This window comes from Castanea sativa, chromosome 9 (genome assembly GCF_040712315.1).
Source record: "Castanea sativa cultivar Marrone di Chiusa Pesio chromosome 9, ASM4071231v1".
Lineage (NCBI taxonomy): Eukaryota > Viridiplantae > Streptophyta > Magnoliopsida > Fagales > Fagaceae > Castanea > Castanea sativa.
The window spans coordinates 893,543-912,831 of NC_134021.1; the positions used below are offsets into that span (position 1 = coordinate 893,543).

Sequence of the window (19,289 nt, forward strand, 5' to 3'; positions counted from 1 at the left end):
GTCATCAATAAAGCTAAACTCACCTACTAATAAAATAAAATCCATGGCCACAACTATGGCCCCCAACTATAAATTACATGATTACAGAATTCCTCAATGAGTTGTGATAAATTAGTAAACATTGATGGTGAAAATTACAATATGCCAATCTAAATATTGCTATTGAATTTCTCAACATATAAAGAAAGGTTCAATACCTCTCTTTCTTCTTCTTCTAATATTTTATTTTATATTTTTTTTATAAGTAAAGGTTTCATACCTCTCTTTTATATCTTCTTGAAGCTTCCAATTTGATAGGGTAGCAAACTGCCCCTAAGCATAGGGCAAGCTCACTCAGAATTTTCAAAAAAAAAGTTTATTTTTTCATGTATTAGCTTTTTTCATAATTTTTTTCTTCTCAAAAAGCTCTAGATCTCTCCTCCCCCTCTCTCTCCCTTCTTGCAATAGGGATCTCATTTGTGTTTGGTGCTATCTTACAACAAGTCTGATTTAGGTTCTTAATTTTTATTTCATTTCTTTTTGTATATTTTCGTTAATAATTGTGCGACATGGAGTAAAATTTTCTAATTCTCAATATAAGTCCAAAATTATATGGGGGCTTTGTGGTTGAAGAGTTTTCGAGGTTTTAATTTTTTTTTTAAGTGTGATGGTTGTTTTAGGACTTTAAATTGGAAGTTGTGACCAAAAGATAATAAGATTATGTCTCATAAAATTTAGCAATGCATTTATGCCTCCATCTATCACAACTATTCACAAGAGACATGTTCGCAAATCATAGGGGTAGGTGAATCCCGATTCCATCTTTCCTTTGGTGGATGAATTGATTGGATTAGGGAAATAATGTTTGGGGCAAATCATATACACTTTTATTTGATTTTTTTTTTCTTTGACATGTGAAATTGTGAATATTGATACAGGGAAAAAAACAAAAACAAAAAACAAAACCAGAAGGAACTTCTTGGCCAATGCATTCTAAAGTGGAAGAACAGGGCAAAGGTGATAGAGTAAAGGTTCCATAATTCCTTTAATATAAGCTTATGCACAAACACCGAAAACTTTTATTGGTAATCTGTTGTTCTGTATGTCTATTGCATTTTTTTTTTACCAGTTTTTGTTATTTGAATCTCTTTCTTGCTTACTTCTGGGTCAAAGTGTTGGATTCACGAATCAAGCTAGGATTGTAACAATAAAATAAATGGTATAGAATAGCCAACAAACATTGTAGCTTATAGATTTTGCATCATCTTCAATAAATTTATCTTTCAATTAATACGAAAAATGTTTATTGTTTGTCTTTTATGTAGATCAAGACTTATAAACCTCACCCTAAATATTTTGGTCAAATAGAAGTTAATATGACCTTATTTAGATCAAGTTTTCAGTGCCAATGGAGATATCTTTAGTGAATCTGCTACGTCAAATTTGGTACCTCAAAATTTTCCTTCATTGTATTCTTGCTTTCTAACAATCTGTCAGTTTCCAAATGTGAAGGACTATTGATTGGTTCTATGCTCAGGTGGTACACATTCTAATGTTTCACAATTTTTTATATATTCTAGGCCTATGCTTGTGTTTCATAGTCCAAAAACCTGACAAATTAGTCATTCTACTTGCTCTTTGATATATAATCTCTCAAAAACTCTCCACTATCAGTGGTTAATGTTCTGTAATTCAAAATTTTAGGATCCTGCTTGCTGGTTTTTCCCACCACTTATATGAGACCATGGTTTTATAAAATTTATATTAAAAAAAAAAAAAAGGAAATTTATGGATCTCTATAAGAGTATTGTTGCACTGATTGGTTATTGGGTGGTTGTGCAAAAAGAAAGAGAGCAAGACTTTCATTAAATTATATTCTCAATTGGCAATAGACTGGTGGAGGATATATTTATGGGAAAGAGGATTGTGGTGGCTCGACAAATAACAGCCGAAATGGAAGACATTCAAAGCTTGCTGACTCAGGGAATGCAAATATTTATATGTAGGCTTCTAACAACCTTGGTGTCAAAGTCCAATATGCATGCATATTTTTCTTAAACATGTAATAATACTTAATGTAGTGGTTAGTAGTTTTTCCACACACTATACATCCCAGGCCCAGCACTCTTCTTTATACTTTCTTTACCACATAATCAAAAAGATAATGGAAGTTCTTTAGCCATTAATGTGGAGATGTATTATGCCTTTTATACAAAATTTACTGTTAGATATTTCAGTTCGTTAAGGACGGGTTACAACCTAGTTATACTTGATGAATTATAATTTAAGTTTGAAATCTAAATCCATAGGCAAGTTAAAAACCATTTGATCTATTCATGATGACATTTCAGAAAATAATACTATACTTTTGAATTCTAATGTTAAGTTATAAAGTAATTAGTTAATATATTTACTAGTATTTACATAATACTTTACACTTATTTCATTTGCCCCCCAAAGACAAATTCCAAGCTCCGCCACTGCTATGATCCAATTCATAGAATTTTAGTTTCTTAATGACCACCTTTCAAAAAAAATTCTGGAGCCCCCACTGACCCTTTAGGTGATAAGTGAAAAGGGAAAAGAGGAAAGAACATGAAAAAATATGCCATGAGAGAAATAGTAATCCTGATTTTCAGACCTTTATCATGTAATGATATAGGAACATAAATATGCGAAGGTCATGAAATGATATCTATACAAATACCATTTGAAGTAGTATTAGTTTGCACTCTTTAACTCTTGAAGTCACATGCTCAGATATTGGTGTGTCAACAGGTAAGATGTTGGAAACAGCAGCTCCCCGCCACAAACAGAATTCCCGCTCCATCTTCCATTAGTAAGATAAAGAGTGGATACAGTGGGAAAAAATAGATCTAAGTACTTAGTTGACAAGCTTTCAAAGGCATGGCCACTTCTCAATATTTAGAGAAGCAGACTACAACAGTAAGACTAGAACTTTTCCACTGAGAGTTCAGCAATTAAAACAAAAATTGACTATATAGAAGGAAAAAATAGATTTAAGTACTTATGTAACAAGCTTTCATAAGCATCGCCTCTTCTCAATATTTAGAGAAGCAGACTACAATAGTAAGACTAAATTGAAGCTCACCTCTATAGAATGGAATTCATCAACCGACACTTACCCAAGGGCCTTGTACTTATGGCTCCTATTAAGACGTATATATATAAATGGAGTTTGAAATACATACCCATGCAGGTCTCATCTCTGAACCAAATTCAGGATAGCTATTTTACCCGTGTGAGAAAGCAAATGCAGCAGAACTGCTACTTCAAGGCTTATCAACCTCATTGCATCCAGCAGCGATCTTTCCTGGACTGTGACCACCCAATCTGGTGAATGAGCCCATGGCAGATAAACTCTTGAAACTGCTGCTGCCTTCGCTGAAATTTGACTTTCTTGATTTCCTAGGCTTGGAAGGACTAAGTTCAAGTTCTGAATCATTGTTGGTCTTGATCTCAGCAACTACTAGTTGGGAAATACTGCTTCGGCAAAATGGACAAAGAGGGGCAGTAGGACAAGCAGTTGTAGGGTTGGGCTTCTTGTGGCAGCATAGGGCTAGAGTGCAATGAGCACACATTTGATGACTGCATGGTCTGACCTCAATTGTGCATACCTGGTCAAAGCATATGCAGCATTGCTCCACATCGCTCGCCTGGTTGAGAAAATTTCACCTCCATTATTCACTTGTGAGGGTTTCTTCATGACTTCGTACAAAAACCATACTTATTAAGCAAAATGAAGAGTTAAAGCTAGCTGGGTTTCTTCATGACTGTACAAAAACCATGCTTAAGCTATATGAAGAGTTAAAGATATGCTGACAAATGTGCATCTCCTAAATGCTAGATGATTAGAAATTATTTTGTAGCATTTGAATGAAGTACTTCACTACTTGCACTGCTAAATTTCGACAAGAAATGGTTTGCATAGAATGGATAGAACCCAATAGTTCAGATCATCTTAAATACCATATATTATGAAGTGGAATGATCTCAGTTGCAGGTAGTGTCCAATGACCCTTTATATGCCAGCTTGGTTATCCATACATATTAAATTAATGCCTATTAATTAGTGTCACATTTATTCTACTAAAAAGTAAAAATTAAACCATCTTGACAAGAGATAATTATAAATTTTTACACAAACATCCTCAACATGTAGAGCTTTGGGCTTTCATCAAATATGAATTTCATGTGAAATATAGATCTGTAGATATTAATTAAATTTATTAATCTGCAACAAAAAAGAAATGAAGGATATTACCTCAGACATATTGTCGTCAGCCCCAACATCAAAATCCAAAGGAGATGGAACAGAGTATTCAGTCTCCTTCAATATGGTCTTCTCCCTCTCCATGTTTGCTTCTTTCAAGGCCCTCTCTAGCAGTGCTTTTGCTTCTGGATTAAGCTCGCTGATGAACTTCAAAGGTGATGGCCAGACAAGAGGCTCTGCTGATGAAGGATTCAGCAAGGCTGCACATGCTCGATGCCTGTGCTTCAGAGCAACTGTGTGTGGTATTCTCCTGCAAAAATCCATTCATCTACAAGTTTCAACAACAGACCTTCAAAAACTTGTAATTAGGACTGTAGTCATTACAGAAATCAAATGCTGGCAATTTTAGGATGAATGAAAACTACATGGAAAAAAAATCAAGAGAGGTTCCATATGGTACATATTGGAAAAGACAATTTCAAGTACTGTTGCATGACAAATGTATTATTAGTTACCATGACGTTCTTGTTATACTATCTATATTCTATAAGCATAATGCTAGGTCAGTTCAGTGAGGTTCACATTGCTGGCCTAACTGTAGGAGAACAAATTACACACCACTGCTCTCGTCCTTAAAAAGCCAATTCCCATATTCTTTTGAGAGTTCATACATGCCGAGCATGAATCAATTTTTGAATTGTACCAGTTTTCTCAAGTTTCAGAACAAACTAATCCATTGACAAAAACAATTCATGAAGACAGGTGGGTACAGATTAATTTGAGCCTGAGAGGACAACAGGGCAAATTATTAGTTTTCAAATATTAGATATTTGTCCCCATCACTATGGAAATATTCATTCATGTATTCCATATGGACGCGGTTGAAGTTCTTGCCAGAACAACTTCTTGGATGTATCTTTTTCAAAATACAAAAAGTGCTGCCATGGAAAGGGTTTCCCTGGAGTACCTTTTTGACCAAAACAAGTATGAGGATTGAGGAATCTGGGTGATTGAATAGAAGTTCACAAAAGACAAGTGAAAAGTCCACTATAATCATTAGTTTTGGTAGAAAATTTCATAGTGATTGAAAATTTAAATAATAAGGGCTAATCATGGCATGGCTGTTTATGAATCTTACCCAGATGAATCTATTTGATGCCTATCCGCTCCCCACGCAAGCAATTCACGGACACAATCCAAAGAACCACCACGAGCAGCTAAATGAAGGGGTGAACTCCCTAGGTAGCTGCAGATCATGGTACCTTCATCAATCTGAATGGCAAATGATCACTATTTAGCTATAATATCTACAAGACCTTAAATTAAAATTACCCATTTCCACCAGTTGAAGCACAAACAAGAGCCCCACTGTCTAAAAGGATATGAACGCACTCTGGCCGTCTTTGACGAGCAGCTAAATGTAGTGGGGTTGCACCCTTTCCATCTCTTATGTTCACAAATCTTGCAAATCCCCTACCAATGCCACACATTGAAAATTAATCAAATCATTCCATCCAATGCCAATTAATCAACAAGCATGTGAATCAGAGGAAAAGAGAGATACCAGGAATCAGCAACAGGGGTGAAATGTGCAGCAGAAAGAATAGCTTGCAGGCAATCTGAATGGCCAAAGTAAGCAGCATAATGCAAGCAGGTTCTTCCTTGTATAGAATCAAACATCAATATCTGATAGATTCAATACAAAACCCATGATCAATACCTCTCTTAATAGTTCAAGTAAGAAATTTACTATCAAAATGTACACAAACTCAATGGGAAAATTAACACACATTTGCTCCTGCTTCAATAAGCTTTTGCACGCAAGAAATCTTCCCATGCATTGCCGCCAGCATCAACGGGGTCTAAACCAATCACAAATATCCAATCAATAGCATGCAATTAAAGAAAAGAATATTGATGTAACACAAAGCATTAGACATTAGACACTCAAGCTCAAAAGTTGTATTGTATGTACCTGTTTATATCGATTCAAGATATCCGGATTAAGAGACCGACCCAACAGCATAGAAAGAACCTTATGTACCATCAAACACAAAACCCATCAAAATTTTCCCAAGAAAACCAAAGATCAATTAAAGAAAACCACCCAAATGAATCAAAAAACTCACCTGGATCCGACCATTAGCAGCAGCCACGTGAAGAACAGAGAGTCTCCCATACCCAGTGGTGAGTTCCAACACACTTGGGTGTGCCTCTACCATAGCCTCAACTAACTCCAGTTCACCATCCTGAACCGCATGGAACAGAACACTCTCTCTTCCGCGTTCTCCACAGCTAAGCTCCTGACCCATTGAGAGTTGCCCCCAACACTTCCTCACGCGCCACCTTCCACGGTGGTTGCGCTAGCAGTATTGGCGGGACAGCTGAACACACACACACAAACAAAAACACAATCGCTCAACTGAATTATATGGGTGAAAGGCAATCCAAAAAGACTGGTATTGAAGTGGTAAAAAAGCCTCGGAGTTTGGACCTGCCCGCCATGGTTTTACGGGCAGCTTGACCGTAATGTGTACGAGTGACTCTGTCAGTGTCGGGCAGCTTGTCAGATATTTTCGCGGCCAATTATTTTTTTATTATTATTTTTGTCTGTCTTTGAAACATTAAAAAAAAAAATGTTTTTATTAAATCCACCGGGAAAGAGAAGCTTTTGTCCAATTTGGAAATTGGAATCCCATCATCCCCACACAGACAAAATTACAAGTTACTTATGTTTGACACGTCTTTTATACATCATTCTATTTCGCCTTTTTAAAATTGCTGAAATAAAATTTTTTTTAAACAAAAATTAATTACTGATTTAACAATTTTAAACAAATAGAATCTATCAGTTAAATCATTAACAAATGTCGTAGTCCATTAAAAGAGTTAGATAATTTCTTCCCCACATGGCCACATGGATTTATTTCAACGCGTTCTTTGAAAATCACATCGCCCCCGTTGATCTTTGCTGCTCTTCCTCATAGCCGCCAGATCGATGTTCTGTATTTTTATACTTTCTTTATTAGTTGGGTATTGGTTGGTGTGAAATGAATAATGATAAATAATACTAATAATAATAATAATAATAATAATAATACACAAAATCTGAAACTGGTTTAACGAGTTCTAACAACTCCAACCAACTCGTGTACTAGGAGACTGTTCAAGTAGTTATGCTTCGCGTGTGATTGCATGTTCACAATATTAAATGAACATTGCACATGCACATTCCTAAGCTTTTTCATAATTAGTTAACCTTAAGTTCATAAAATAATGTTATGGACAAAATAATGTTACATCCACGGGCAAACTGTTATGGTCTTTTCTTGATGGCAAAAAATCAATTTTCGCATGAGTTAGATTAAAACCAATAATAATTTGTACCTTTATCCAATTACGGAACTAAGTGGAGCCTTCTTGTAGTGCAAATTTACAAAATTATTATAGCACAAATGTATTTTTGTACAATAATACATAAACTGGTATGAGTGTATTTTGGGTTGATTAGAAAATTTTACGCAATTAGTTTTGCTATGCAAATGAATGTTTTAGAAATTATTTAGATTGAGGACAATGGTTTTTGGTTGAGAAAGAGAGAGATGATTTGAGATAATAGTAAAAAAATTTGATAAGGAATTAGTATTCTGATGAAATGTAGTATAAAATAAATAATCTGATATGAGATATTTTAAAAAGTGAGTATATAAATAAATAAAAAACGTTACTATGCTAAAATAGACCAAAAAAAAAATTGCATAAACTGATGCAAATGCCCTAATGTAGTAAGAAAAAATGATGTTTTGTGTCTTTGTCTTTATTAGTAGATAATTGCATTATAATATATTACGAAATAATGACTTTGTGTTTTTTTTTTTTTGATAGTTTGCTACACTAAAGAAATGCTTATTTGAAATTTCATAATTTTTTTTACTTATAACCCAACCCCTCTAACTCGAAATCATAGGTTTGTCCATGCCTTTATATATGTCTATATGTATTTACTATAAATTGAATCTTTAAAAAAAAAAATTTGGTAGTCACAAGATTGAGGGGGATTTAAATTAGGGTTGTGTCTGGTTTGACTGAAAATATTTTACAGTCTTACGGGTGTTTGGGTGGACTGAAAAATATGGTCAACCTAAAATCATTTTCCCTTTGACTGTAAAATTGGATCGATTTTTGTGTAAAATGAACTACACTTCTATTTTCCTACATTTCATTGCCAGCCTCAAAACCAAAGAGAGAGAGAAAAGAGAGGAGACCTTGAACACAAATGAAGGAGCTTTAAGATATCAAAAAGAAGCCACCAAAAAACAAATTGGACCATCATAACCCAGTCAAGCGAGCCACCCCTAAGTTGATCAGACAGTTGATCTTGTCTTCGCCTTGACCACGATCTTGTCATTGTCACTTTGATCACCCACCCAACAAGATCCCATTGTTGCCTCGAGATTGAACCATCAATCTTATAACTTCCGCAGCCAGATTGCGCCATCGAGTGTTTGGTTGCTACTAATCTCTCTCTCTCTCTCTCTCTCTCTCTTTCTCTGGTTGATGAAAATTGATTTTTTTTATTTTTTTTATTTTGGTTTATACATTGAGATTTTCTATTATAATTTTTTTTTGGAAGCTGAAAAAATGTGAGAAACTAGTAGAAATTATGTTTTTTTAGAGCATTTTCAAAAATATAACCAAACACTTGAAAATATTTTCTAAAGCATTTTTTGAAATACAACCAAACACCTTAAATTCTTTTATTTTCTGAAAAAATATTTTCACTTAATTTACATCGAGCCAAATATAGCCCAGTGCCAATTAATTAAACTATAAGGCTCTTAATCTAATTATTTTAAATCTAATTGCAATGTATGTATCACCTAACATATATCTTGAGAAGATTATAACTTAATTTATTTGATTATTTTCTATAAATGTACTTATAAGAATAAAAACATTAAAAACTTTTTGAAGGGGTCAAGTATTTTTGTTACGATTTACATGCATTTATGTTATAATTATTATATTGTTATATAATATGTATATAGCTCAGTGCCAACTAATTAAATTATAAGGCTCTCAATCTAATTATTTTTAAACTAATTGCAATGTATCTATCACCTAACATATATTTTGAGAAGATTATAACTTAATTTATTTGATTATTTTCTATAAAAGTACTTACAAGAATAAAAACATTAAAAACTTTTCTAACGGGTCAAGTATTTTTGTTACGGGTTACATGCATTTATGTTATAATAATTATATTGCTATATAATATGAAATAGAAAAGTTTACGAAATTGGGCTACGGACTTTTTTTTTTTTTTTTTTTGCAAAATACACCATTTTGGTCTTTACATTTTGATGTAACTATCAATTTGGTTCTTATATTTTGGTAGCGGTTAATTTAGTCTCTATTATTTTCAACTTACAACCAATTTAGTCACTATCATTAACTCACTAACGAAAAATATATATGTGGCAAATGTTTTGCATTATTGGTGCATGCGTAGTTAAAATAATAATATAAAATTAAATAATTAAATAAAAAAAATCCATGTAAGCATTTTAGTAAAAATAAATAAAATTCCACGCCAAACAAAAAAAATTCTGAAACACATCATCACCTAGTCAGCCACATGAGTTTTCTAGTCCACTAACTTAAATAGATTTACCATTTAACCTTAAAGATCTGTTACTATGTAACCAATCATTCCAAAATCTTCATCACCAATAAGATCTAGCAGTCATCGATCTGCGAACCTCCACCTTCACATTCATCACCGAAGTGTGTGAATGTGGGTCAACTTTGTTACCGAAGGTGTTGGCTGGGCTATTTTAGTAGAAGTGAGAGTTTTGCCTTTTTCTTTCCTCAATACTCAATGTAGTATATTTTTAAGTGTCTGCAATTTTGCCGGAAGTTCATTCGATTACCAACAAAGTCTTGAATTATGTAATTGGTTTTTTCTTTAATTTGTTGCTACTTTGATTCTAGGATATATCAACCAGCAACTAGTGGAACTTGGTTTTTTTTTTTTTTAGTTTTTTTTTTCTTCAATTTGTTGGTACCATCTGTATTTAATGTTATTTTACAAATTAAAAAAGAGAAAGAAAAAAGTTCTATCAATCTCATCAAGCCCAACGCCCCTTTGATGAACAAAACTTTAAATGAACCCCAAGATCTGATCGAGAATGCCCAAACCGGTCATGGCACAGCAGAAGACTGAAGTTGAAGATTTGGAATGGGTAGTGAGGTTGAAGCGGCCATGGCACTCGGGTTGAATGTGAAGGTGGAGGTGTGTATATGGGCAGCTGCTAGATTTGACTATTGTGAAGATTTAAAATTGTTTGGTTACATGGGTAATTAGCCATGTCAGCTTCATGTGTGACAATTGTGTAATCCGTTAGTCACGTCAGCATTTTTCGTTAGTGAGTTAATAGTAGGGACCAAATTGATTGTAAGTTGAAAATAACATAGACCAAATTGGCCGCTACCAAAATTGATTGTAAGTTGAAAATAATATAGACCAAATTGGCCGCTACCAAAATTGATTGTAAGTTGAAAATAATATAGACCAAATTGACCGCTACCAAAATGTAGAAAGCAAAATAATGTTTTCACATTTTTTTTTAGTAAACAGAAAATAGTAATATTAGTATTTTAAACTGAATTTATAATACATTATTTAATAAAAGTACAACTACAAGGGTCTAACCTTTATAGTTGTAAAATAGAGTTATAAACAGTGAATACTAGACGCACACAATTAACGTAGAATAAACATTCTCCTTTGGGCTCTGGACTTGATTGCGTTGCTCTACTTCATCATTTGCAAGCACTATGATATCTTAACAATTATGAAAACATAAAAGTGAGATATAAGAAACAACTTTTATTATTGTACTTGTTAGGCAGGTAAAAAAAAAAAAAGAGAAAGAAAAAGAGATGAGAATTATATAAAAAATTTATAGGCGATCAACAACGAAGAAAAAGCTTCATATCAAATTATTGTTGGACAACGACTATTCTTATTTGGACTTCTTCCTCTTCATAGTGTTTCATTCCAAGTTATCTTCCTTATTTTATTTTATTTTTTAAATTAAAAAAATTAATTTTCTTTTTCTACTCCATTCTTTGGTCAATTAATACAGCTCAAAAGTAAAGGCAAACAAGGAAATAATTAATTAAAGATAAAACAAAAATAAAAAGTTTAAAGAAATTGTCACATCAGGCATGCATGCATGATTTTGGTTGTCTTTATTTTTCCCCCTTCCTTTTTCTTTTTGTTGGTCGAGGCATGCTTAACAAAACATTTTATCTAAAAGCAAATCCCCGCCAAAATCATGGCTTAGGCATCATGTTAAAATAATAATGAAAAAAAGTGTAATTAAATAGGAGAAACACCATAGTTTTAATAAGTCAAAAGTTTCTTAGTAATATTCCAAAAAGTATATAGTTTTTTTTTTGAGAAGACAAAAAGTATATAGTAAGTCCATTGTTTGTGCAGCTAAACTGCCTAACTCAATATAGCGATGGTTAACGAAAAAGTCGTGCATTTACATTTGTATTGCAATCTTTTTATTAAAAATGAGTTGATTTCCCAATGAATTTTCATATTAATAGTCCCAACATATGGTTAGTTTACTTAATCTACCGATTTCCTTCATAAATATGGTGATTCTATCGAATCGTTTGTGTGTTTAACTAGTAATTCTCCTTAAAAAAACAGTAATTCTTAAGTGTTCAATCTGTTTTTCTTATATCTAAAATAAAAATAAATAAAAAAGAAAAGAAAACTCTAACGAAGGTCTTAAAAAAAACAAAGCCATAAGTTTTTTTTCCCTAACAATTTTATAAGTACATCAATCCATTTGAATTTGTATTGCAATTTCATAGATAAAAGCGAATGGCATTTTTTTTCTTGAAGCAATGTGCTTGATAATGAACGACACATAGGAATTTGGTCATAGTAGGAGTGATATGATTTCGTGAAATTTGGTCTTATCATGGGGGTGGCATGCATTATCATTCTTATTGGAAGGTGATGGTGATGAGGAGAATTGTGTTGGAATGAGGAAGATTCAACCATCCAAGAAAGAATAGAACCTTATGCCACCAAGAGGTAGGATGCCTTACACGTTGGGATATCAATTAGTTCAATACACTTTATTCTCGACACATATAGGTTAAAAAATTAAACCTATATATTTGGTCCAATAAACAATACCGAACTTAAGGATTTCAAGTGATAGTATATTGGTAGTGACATCTTTTGTGATGTCTCATATTTATAATTTAAATCTTACCTCATCTTCTCCCGGCCACTATCTACCTATAAAAAAAAAAAGAAATAAAAAAGAAAAGGAATACCAATTAGAGGAACTAGGATCAAGATCAACGAATGAAAACTAAGTTGGAATGAAAACACCCAAGGCCAAAGGGTCAGACATCTGGTGCATTCAATATGATAGTCAAGTAGATCAAATATGGTTTAAAAAATCGATTCAGACCAAACAGTTTACTCGGGAACCAATTCTAGTAAAAAGTAGGAAAATCAGCAGTTCAATTAGTAACTGGACTCATTTTCGGTTCTTTTACCGTTCTATTTTTAAAACCATGCAATCAACAGAAAGTTACCCATGCATATCCATGAAAAGGAGAGTCAATTAAAGTCTTAAACATGTCAGTAATCTGATTTGCATTGATGACAGTCCCACCCACTCCTTCTGGCAATTGATATACTAGAGGTAATTTAATTGAACAAAAGACACATCACGAAAAAGATTGTCTAAAAGAGCCATGCCAGCTGATGATTAGACAATTTGCCTTGTCATTGCAACTTGAATAGAATAAATTGGATGAACCAACCAACATAAGGTCGCCTTGAAAGCTAAGACCTTAGAGCAACCGCATCAGTTCATCTAAAAATTTATGTTTATTTTAGCCTTAAAACCTACTTTTTCTATTTTACACAATCACTTTGTAAAAATACTAATATCAGATCATCTATTTTACACTTTCTTTTAATATAATATTAATTCTTCCTTTATTTTTTTACTATTATTTCTGTCCTTTTTTTTCTTTGTTTTCTCACCAAACAAACTCAATTTAACCCAAATCACAGCTTCTACAGACACAAATCACAGCCTCTCTTCCTACACCAAAACCCCCACATCCAAATGTCAACAAATTCAAGCCAAGAAACCACTAAGCAAACCACCACCAAAATCAATAAATCGGCAAAATCGATCCACCAAAATCAGTAAACCCAGTCACTTGCACTTTTGGCAAAGTTTTGAATCTTGGTGGGCATGATAGCAGAAAATAGAAGAGCAAAGCACCAAAGAGGAAAATGAACTACTCTATTATGGGTTTTCAGTTGAGATAGAAGATGATGGGTAGGAAACAAAGGAGAGCCACCAATTGGAGTGGTAGTGGTGGCTAACAAGTGACGAGCAAGGACTGTAGATTAAGGAGAAGAAATAAAGAAAGAAAAGAAAAAGAGAAAGAGAAAAGCCATAGATGGAGAGAAAAGAAAAAGAAGGAAGCAAGTAACAAAATGGAATAGAAAGAAAGAGAGAGAAATTAATTAAATATTAATGCACAAGTGAACAGTAGCCGTGTATCTTTACACGGTTACTGTAGCTTTTTGGAAATTTGCACAATTTTTGAGGAGCTGATGCGAGTGATTTTTAGGGTAAAATGTGAAAAATTGTACACTTTTTGTATTTTAGAAAAACTGATGTAAGTGCTCTTAGATGCCAAACTTTTGAGATGAGCAAACTAAAAAGACAACCCCTCAATAGAGGGCCAAGCTTGATGTACATAACCTACACCCATAATAAAAGCAATCCAGATTGAAGATGGGGGCTATTATGAAGGAATGTGCACCCATAACAAGCCCATAAATGTAAGATTCCCAAGCCTATAAAAGGTACCAAAATTTGAGTGCATAATACCTCTTAAAAATTAACTCTTGATGAAATTCTCACCCACTTACCTATTTAGAAATCCTTAAACCAGTACTTTTATTAATACCACCCCAACCAATCTTTATTTTTTGTAGGTATCCCATTGATACATCACCCATCTAACCACTGTTTCATCATTAAGAGCTATGCATCCATCCATTATATTCTTATCAACCACAACTTCTCATGAATTTTACAAAATGGGAACAGTAGGAGTTCCTTTAATCAAAATAATACTTTAAAAAAAAAAAGGAGTCCATGGGCTGTACTTTTTGCTTTAGCCCATTGGGCCAGTCAAAGCCCACGTAGATGGTAGATTTTAAGTCTAGATCTCGTCCCACAAAATGATACAAATTGCAGCCCAATTCAGTCTCATAAAGCAAAACTCCTATATAGCAAGTGCACGAAAACCCAAGCCCAAAAACCATAGGAAGGGCTTCCAAAACGACGTAGTTTTAATAAACCGCGTGTCTTTGGAGCTCATAAAACACAAAGCATTAGGGTTTTTTCTGCCTGTGGACTCTTGGTGGCTCTCTCTCCCAACTAGCAGCAGCTGAAATCTAGGGTTTGGTCCAGACAGAGCCAAAGGTATGAGCAAATCAAACCTACCCAGAATTTATATATCACCCTGAATCTCTATGACACTCTTTGTTGGTGTTCTTGATTTTTGTCTAAGTTTTTAGCATCCTATTGCTATTAGTACTGTTACAATGCTTACAGTTCAGAAGCTATGGAAAGTAGAAACCATAATCAAATAGATATAAGACCCATTTCATTAATAGGTTTTTTGTTTTCATTTTCATGTTTTTTTTCGCTTTCTGTAATGCTATGTGTAGGTAATGGCTCCTCTACCAGTCAAAAGTGGTCTGTCTGTCGGACAGAACAAAGGGCACATTGTCACCAGGCGTGAATTGGCTCCTCGTCCATCTGACCGAAAAGGGGTATGCATTTTTTGATTATTAGAGATTTTCAAATTGTTGATTATAGAAATAAATGGGTTTGTTTGAACCATATATCTAGTGGGTTAGAGCCAAATGCATCGAATAGTTGCTCTATAATTTTGTTTCGTGTTTTTCGGGTTGATTGTATAGATATTTTGGTGTGAAACTGTGATTAATTTGTTGGTTTGGGATTTTGATTTGAAGAAAACTAGCAAGAGGGTGCTCTTTGTGAGGAGTCTTATTAGGGAAGTTGCGGGTTTTGCTCCATATGAGAAGAGGATCACTGAGCTTTTGAAGGTCGGTAAGGATAAGCGTGCTCTGAAAGTGGCTAAGAGAAAGTTGGGTACCCACAAGAGGGCAAAGAGGAAGAGAGAGGAGATGTCCAATGTTCTTCGCAAGATGAGGTGAGCTGTTCATTCTGCCCTTCTCCACAACCTTTTTTTCTGGTTTTGTTTGTCCTGGCTTGCTTTGTAACTGTTTCAATGCGGCTGCATTTGAGTTTTAGTCATATCTGCTTCTTATGTGAACCACACTTAATGTATATTAGGAGGATAAGTGCAAAGAAATCTTAAGTTTACTGGGTCATTGAATGATTTAATAAATCTTAAGTTGAATTCAGCATCTGTGATCTAAATTTAAATAAATTTAGAAATCTATACAAAACTGATCTGGTACTGGAGCATAGAATTTGCTATTCAGGATTTAAATAGTCTGTTTCCATGGTAATTGTTGCTTCTGCTGTGATTGGGATAGTAGTCAATTTAAATTTTCACTCTACATAATTGAAGATACTAGATTCAACTAGAAATTGATACTTTGGTCATCCCATTGACATAGGTGGGCATTGATGGATTTTTTATGGTGTTTTGTCTTGATGCATGGTTTCGGATTTTTGCCATGTGCAGGTCTGGTGGAGCTGCCGATAAGAAGAAATGAGGGAAGATCATAGCATATGAAATTTTGACCTCATAAAGTAGCTGGAATTATTTTTGTAGCTCAATTATGCTGATTATTTTGATTATGCATTTTGCTAAGACCTCTATAAAGATGGTAGAATTTTGTAATTTTTGAAACTTTTGAGATCACCGGAATTTCTATTGCATCTAGTACTTGTTTGCTAGCTGTCTAAGATTGATCTGATTTATAAAGGGCGTTTGGATTATGTGCATGTAGAAATCTTATGGCTATGGAAGGATCACCATGCTACAAGGTGAGCCATAGATGTGAATGTCAAATTTTGGTGCCATTTATTATCAGCTTTGGGTTTGGTTGCACAAGGCTAGTCTATCTATATAGATGCTAGGTGTTGTCGTCTTTTACTATGATGATTATCATTCATTTGGAGGGGATAGGGGAGTGGAGGCTGCAGTGTTTTTTTTAATGTGATTTTAACGCTTATGTAAAGGGTGGGCTGAGCTGTCTTCCCTTTTTTTTTTTCTTTTTTTTTCGTGTGGATTTCCTTATCTTGAAGAATGGATGGGGCAGTGATGGGTTTTGCTTGGCCCGACACGAGCACGCATGCATGCGCACACTAGTGTCTATATATATATATATATATTGTCATTTCAAAAACACTAGTCTCACCCTCAACACTCTCTTTTATCTCTCTCATTATTGATGGTGATAAAATTCCTCTATCCTCAACTGTCTGCCCCCTGGGACTTGCTCTGCACAAGGTTTCCCATCTCTACTGGAATAGGCATTAGGCACTCATGATCTGATCTTAGTTCTTACTTTATTCTGGTGTATCCCTACTTACGTTGCATTCATTTTTTAAAGAAGGGTAAAATGGTCATTTCATGGTATATAATCATCATTGCAAGGAAGACATGCATTTTTTATCGTTGGTTTGGTAATTCTTTTTATCATTGTCAGAAATTAGGTTGACCCCAAACTTCTTCACTTGGAAACCTTCGCTTATGTGTATTATTGAGTACTCCATTTCATCTCCGGCTTCCAATAGAGTGCAACCACAGATGTTCTCAACATGGTATTACATGGCAATTCTTTTGTCGATGCTGCCATGTGATTTTCTTGGTGTAATTTTTTAATTCATAGATTATAGTGAATCCACTAATATCATGAAAACTGCTTGCAAATATCACACATAAAGACCATCCGCGAATCTTTTGCTTTACTAGTGGGGGCAAATATAAAATTGACCCCTTACTCTGGTACTAAAACCAGTTTGGAAGCTCACCCCAGGAAGGAAAACACTAAAACTGTCGGTTGCAATCAATTCCTAATAAATTAAATCATCAGCAATGAATTATTATCCAAATTGAAAGTTTAAAACCCAGTACAATCAAACTAGGAGAGAGAGATTTTTTTTTTGGTGTGTGTGTATGTGTTTCTCAAAAAAAAAAAACTAGGAGAGAGATATAGTGGAGATAGAGAGTCATTATCTCTTTCATTTTATTTTATTTAACATTTAAATTCAGCAACATCCTCCATAATCCATATCATTAAATTATTTATATTTTTTCTCATTTAAAAAAATATTAAACATATAATATTTTACTTAAATTCAAATAAATAAAATTTTTTCTTATAAAGTCTTTTCATGAAATGTTACAATGCAACAATGGAAAAATGAAATACAAAAAAAAAAAAATTTCAATTTAGAAACACTAAAGTAAAAAAAATTATAATAATAGAATACCAAACCAAACATAACATGAAAAACTAATAGTGATGGCTATACTAATTTAATGGCTGCAAAATGGAATGAAAAAAAAAAAACATTACAATGCATATTTAGTTAATTAGAATTATCATCAAATTTGGGAAAAATATAGGATGCCAACAGATAAACAAAAAGAGAGAGAGATTTATAGGTAATAAAGAGTAGAAAGAGAGAGAAAAATAAATTAAATGTCAATTTGTAACCATTATTTAGAAAATAAAGAGGTTGACGGGTACATGACAGGAGGAGTGAAAAAGAAAAAAGATAACCTTAAGGAGGACATTAACAACTTTATAATGTAACGAAATCAATTGTAGTATTTATTTTTACTACGCTCCAGTGTAGTCACGTTAGTGACTATGTTATTTTCTTTTTTCTTTCCAAATTTTTTCTATAATTTTTTTAACATTTAAAGTGAATTAAAAAATCTATTATATTATAATCCAAAAAAAAAAATATATATATATATATTTTAAACTATTCTTCTTATTATTAAATTCTCAACTTATTTTTACACTTTCTCCAACATTTCTCATTCCTTTTTACATTTTTATCTCTCCATTACTCTCTACCCTAATATCACTATTCATCTAGCCTTTTATCTACATTTATTTTGGCTTTTTTTTTTATTCGTACTCCCATTCTATGCATTATTTTCTATTTTTTCAAACAAAAATATGTTATTTCTCTCTCTCTCTCTCTCTCTCTCTCTCTCACACACACACACACACATTTTTTTTTTTTGAGTTTTTGTGATTTTTTTTTCTTGCATCTCTACTTTAGGTTAATGGATTTTTGTATTCTTTAGAATTCTAAGGGGTTGATATGATTTATTTTTGTGTTTCATGTTGTTTCTTTTTTTTTATTCTCTTTGGTTGTTTAATGTTATCCTATTAAATTATAAATATAATATGTAATAATATCATATTATTCTATTATATAGCATAACTAAAATAATTTTCTATTTATTGCTATACATTTCATTTTTACTATTTTTCTTTTCATCTTATTTTATTCTCAATTTAAATTCAGCCATATCCTCTGTAAGTGCACGATTGCACCCGAACCCAAAGATACGCGTGGGCTCAGGCCCAATGAGCCTTAGACAATAAGATTTGTAGAGTGTGTATTTGAAATATAGGTTCGGGATGTTGGAAATTTAACTAATAGACCAGAGTGTTACAATCTGTGCAAATGATGAACAAATATGACAAATAGATCTCCTCGGACGTAAGCCGAGGACGATTCATATAAGTATTCTCTTTCTAGGCCAATGTGTACAATCCTAAGCTCCTATTTTTGTTTAGCAAAAAGGTGTAGATCCCCCTCTCTTTCCTCTCTGATCTCCTTATATATTTCTCCTTCACTAGCTCCTGCACGTGTCAAACAACTCATCACTTTAGATACTTGTCACATCCACTACCTTCTTGAAGTCTTCAAACAATATCAGGGAGGCTGAATCCTACTGTTTAGAG

The 19,289-nt window shown here is 33.4% G+C and overlaps 2 protein-coding genes across 3 annotated transcripts; one reads left to right on the forward strand and one right to left on the reverse strand.

Moving 5' to 3' along the window:
* Window positions 1–2,960: 2,960 nt before the first annotated feature.
* Window positions 2,961–6,673, reverse strand: LOC142610470 (putative E3 ubiquitin-protein ligase XBAT31). 2 transcript variants are annotated; one of them, XM_075782281.1, is made up of 8 exons: window positions 6,343–6,672; window positions 6,189–6,248; window positions 6,004–6,075; window positions 5,778–5,899; window positions 5,546–5,686; window positions 5,352–5,459; window positions 4,265–4,523; window positions 2,961–3,656 (listed from the first exon to the last, which is right to left on the reverse strand). In XM_075782281.1, exons 1-8 carry the CDS (start codon window positions 6,523–6,525, stop codon window positions 3,273–3,275), a joined length of 1,329 nt encoding a protein of 442 aa, XP_075638396.1. In that variant the 5' UTR covers window positions 6,526–6,672; the 3' UTR covers window positions 2,961–3,272. The 2 variants fall into 2 exon arrangements, with proteins under 2 accessions (XP_075638396.1, XP_075638397.1); XM_075782282.1 differs by having other exon boundaries at window positions 3,570–3,708; window positions 6,343–6,673.
* A 7,966-nt stretch (window positions 6,674–14,639) lies between these two features.
* Window positions 14,640–16,296, forward strand: LOC142610221 (large ribosomal subunit protein eL36y-like). Its single transcript, XM_075781978.1, has 4 exons — window positions 14,640–14,775; window positions 15,024–15,128; window positions 15,333–15,532; window positions 16,034–16,296. The coding sequence occupies exons 2-4, from the start codon at window positions 15,027–15,029 to the stop codon at window positions 16,062–16,064; spliced, it is 333 nt and encodes a 110-aa protein (XP_075638093.1). The 5' UTR covers window positions 14,640–14,775; window positions 15,024–15,026; the 3' UTR covers window positions 16,065–16,296.
* The last annotated feature ends 2,993 nt before the right edge of the window (window positions 16,297–19,289 follow it).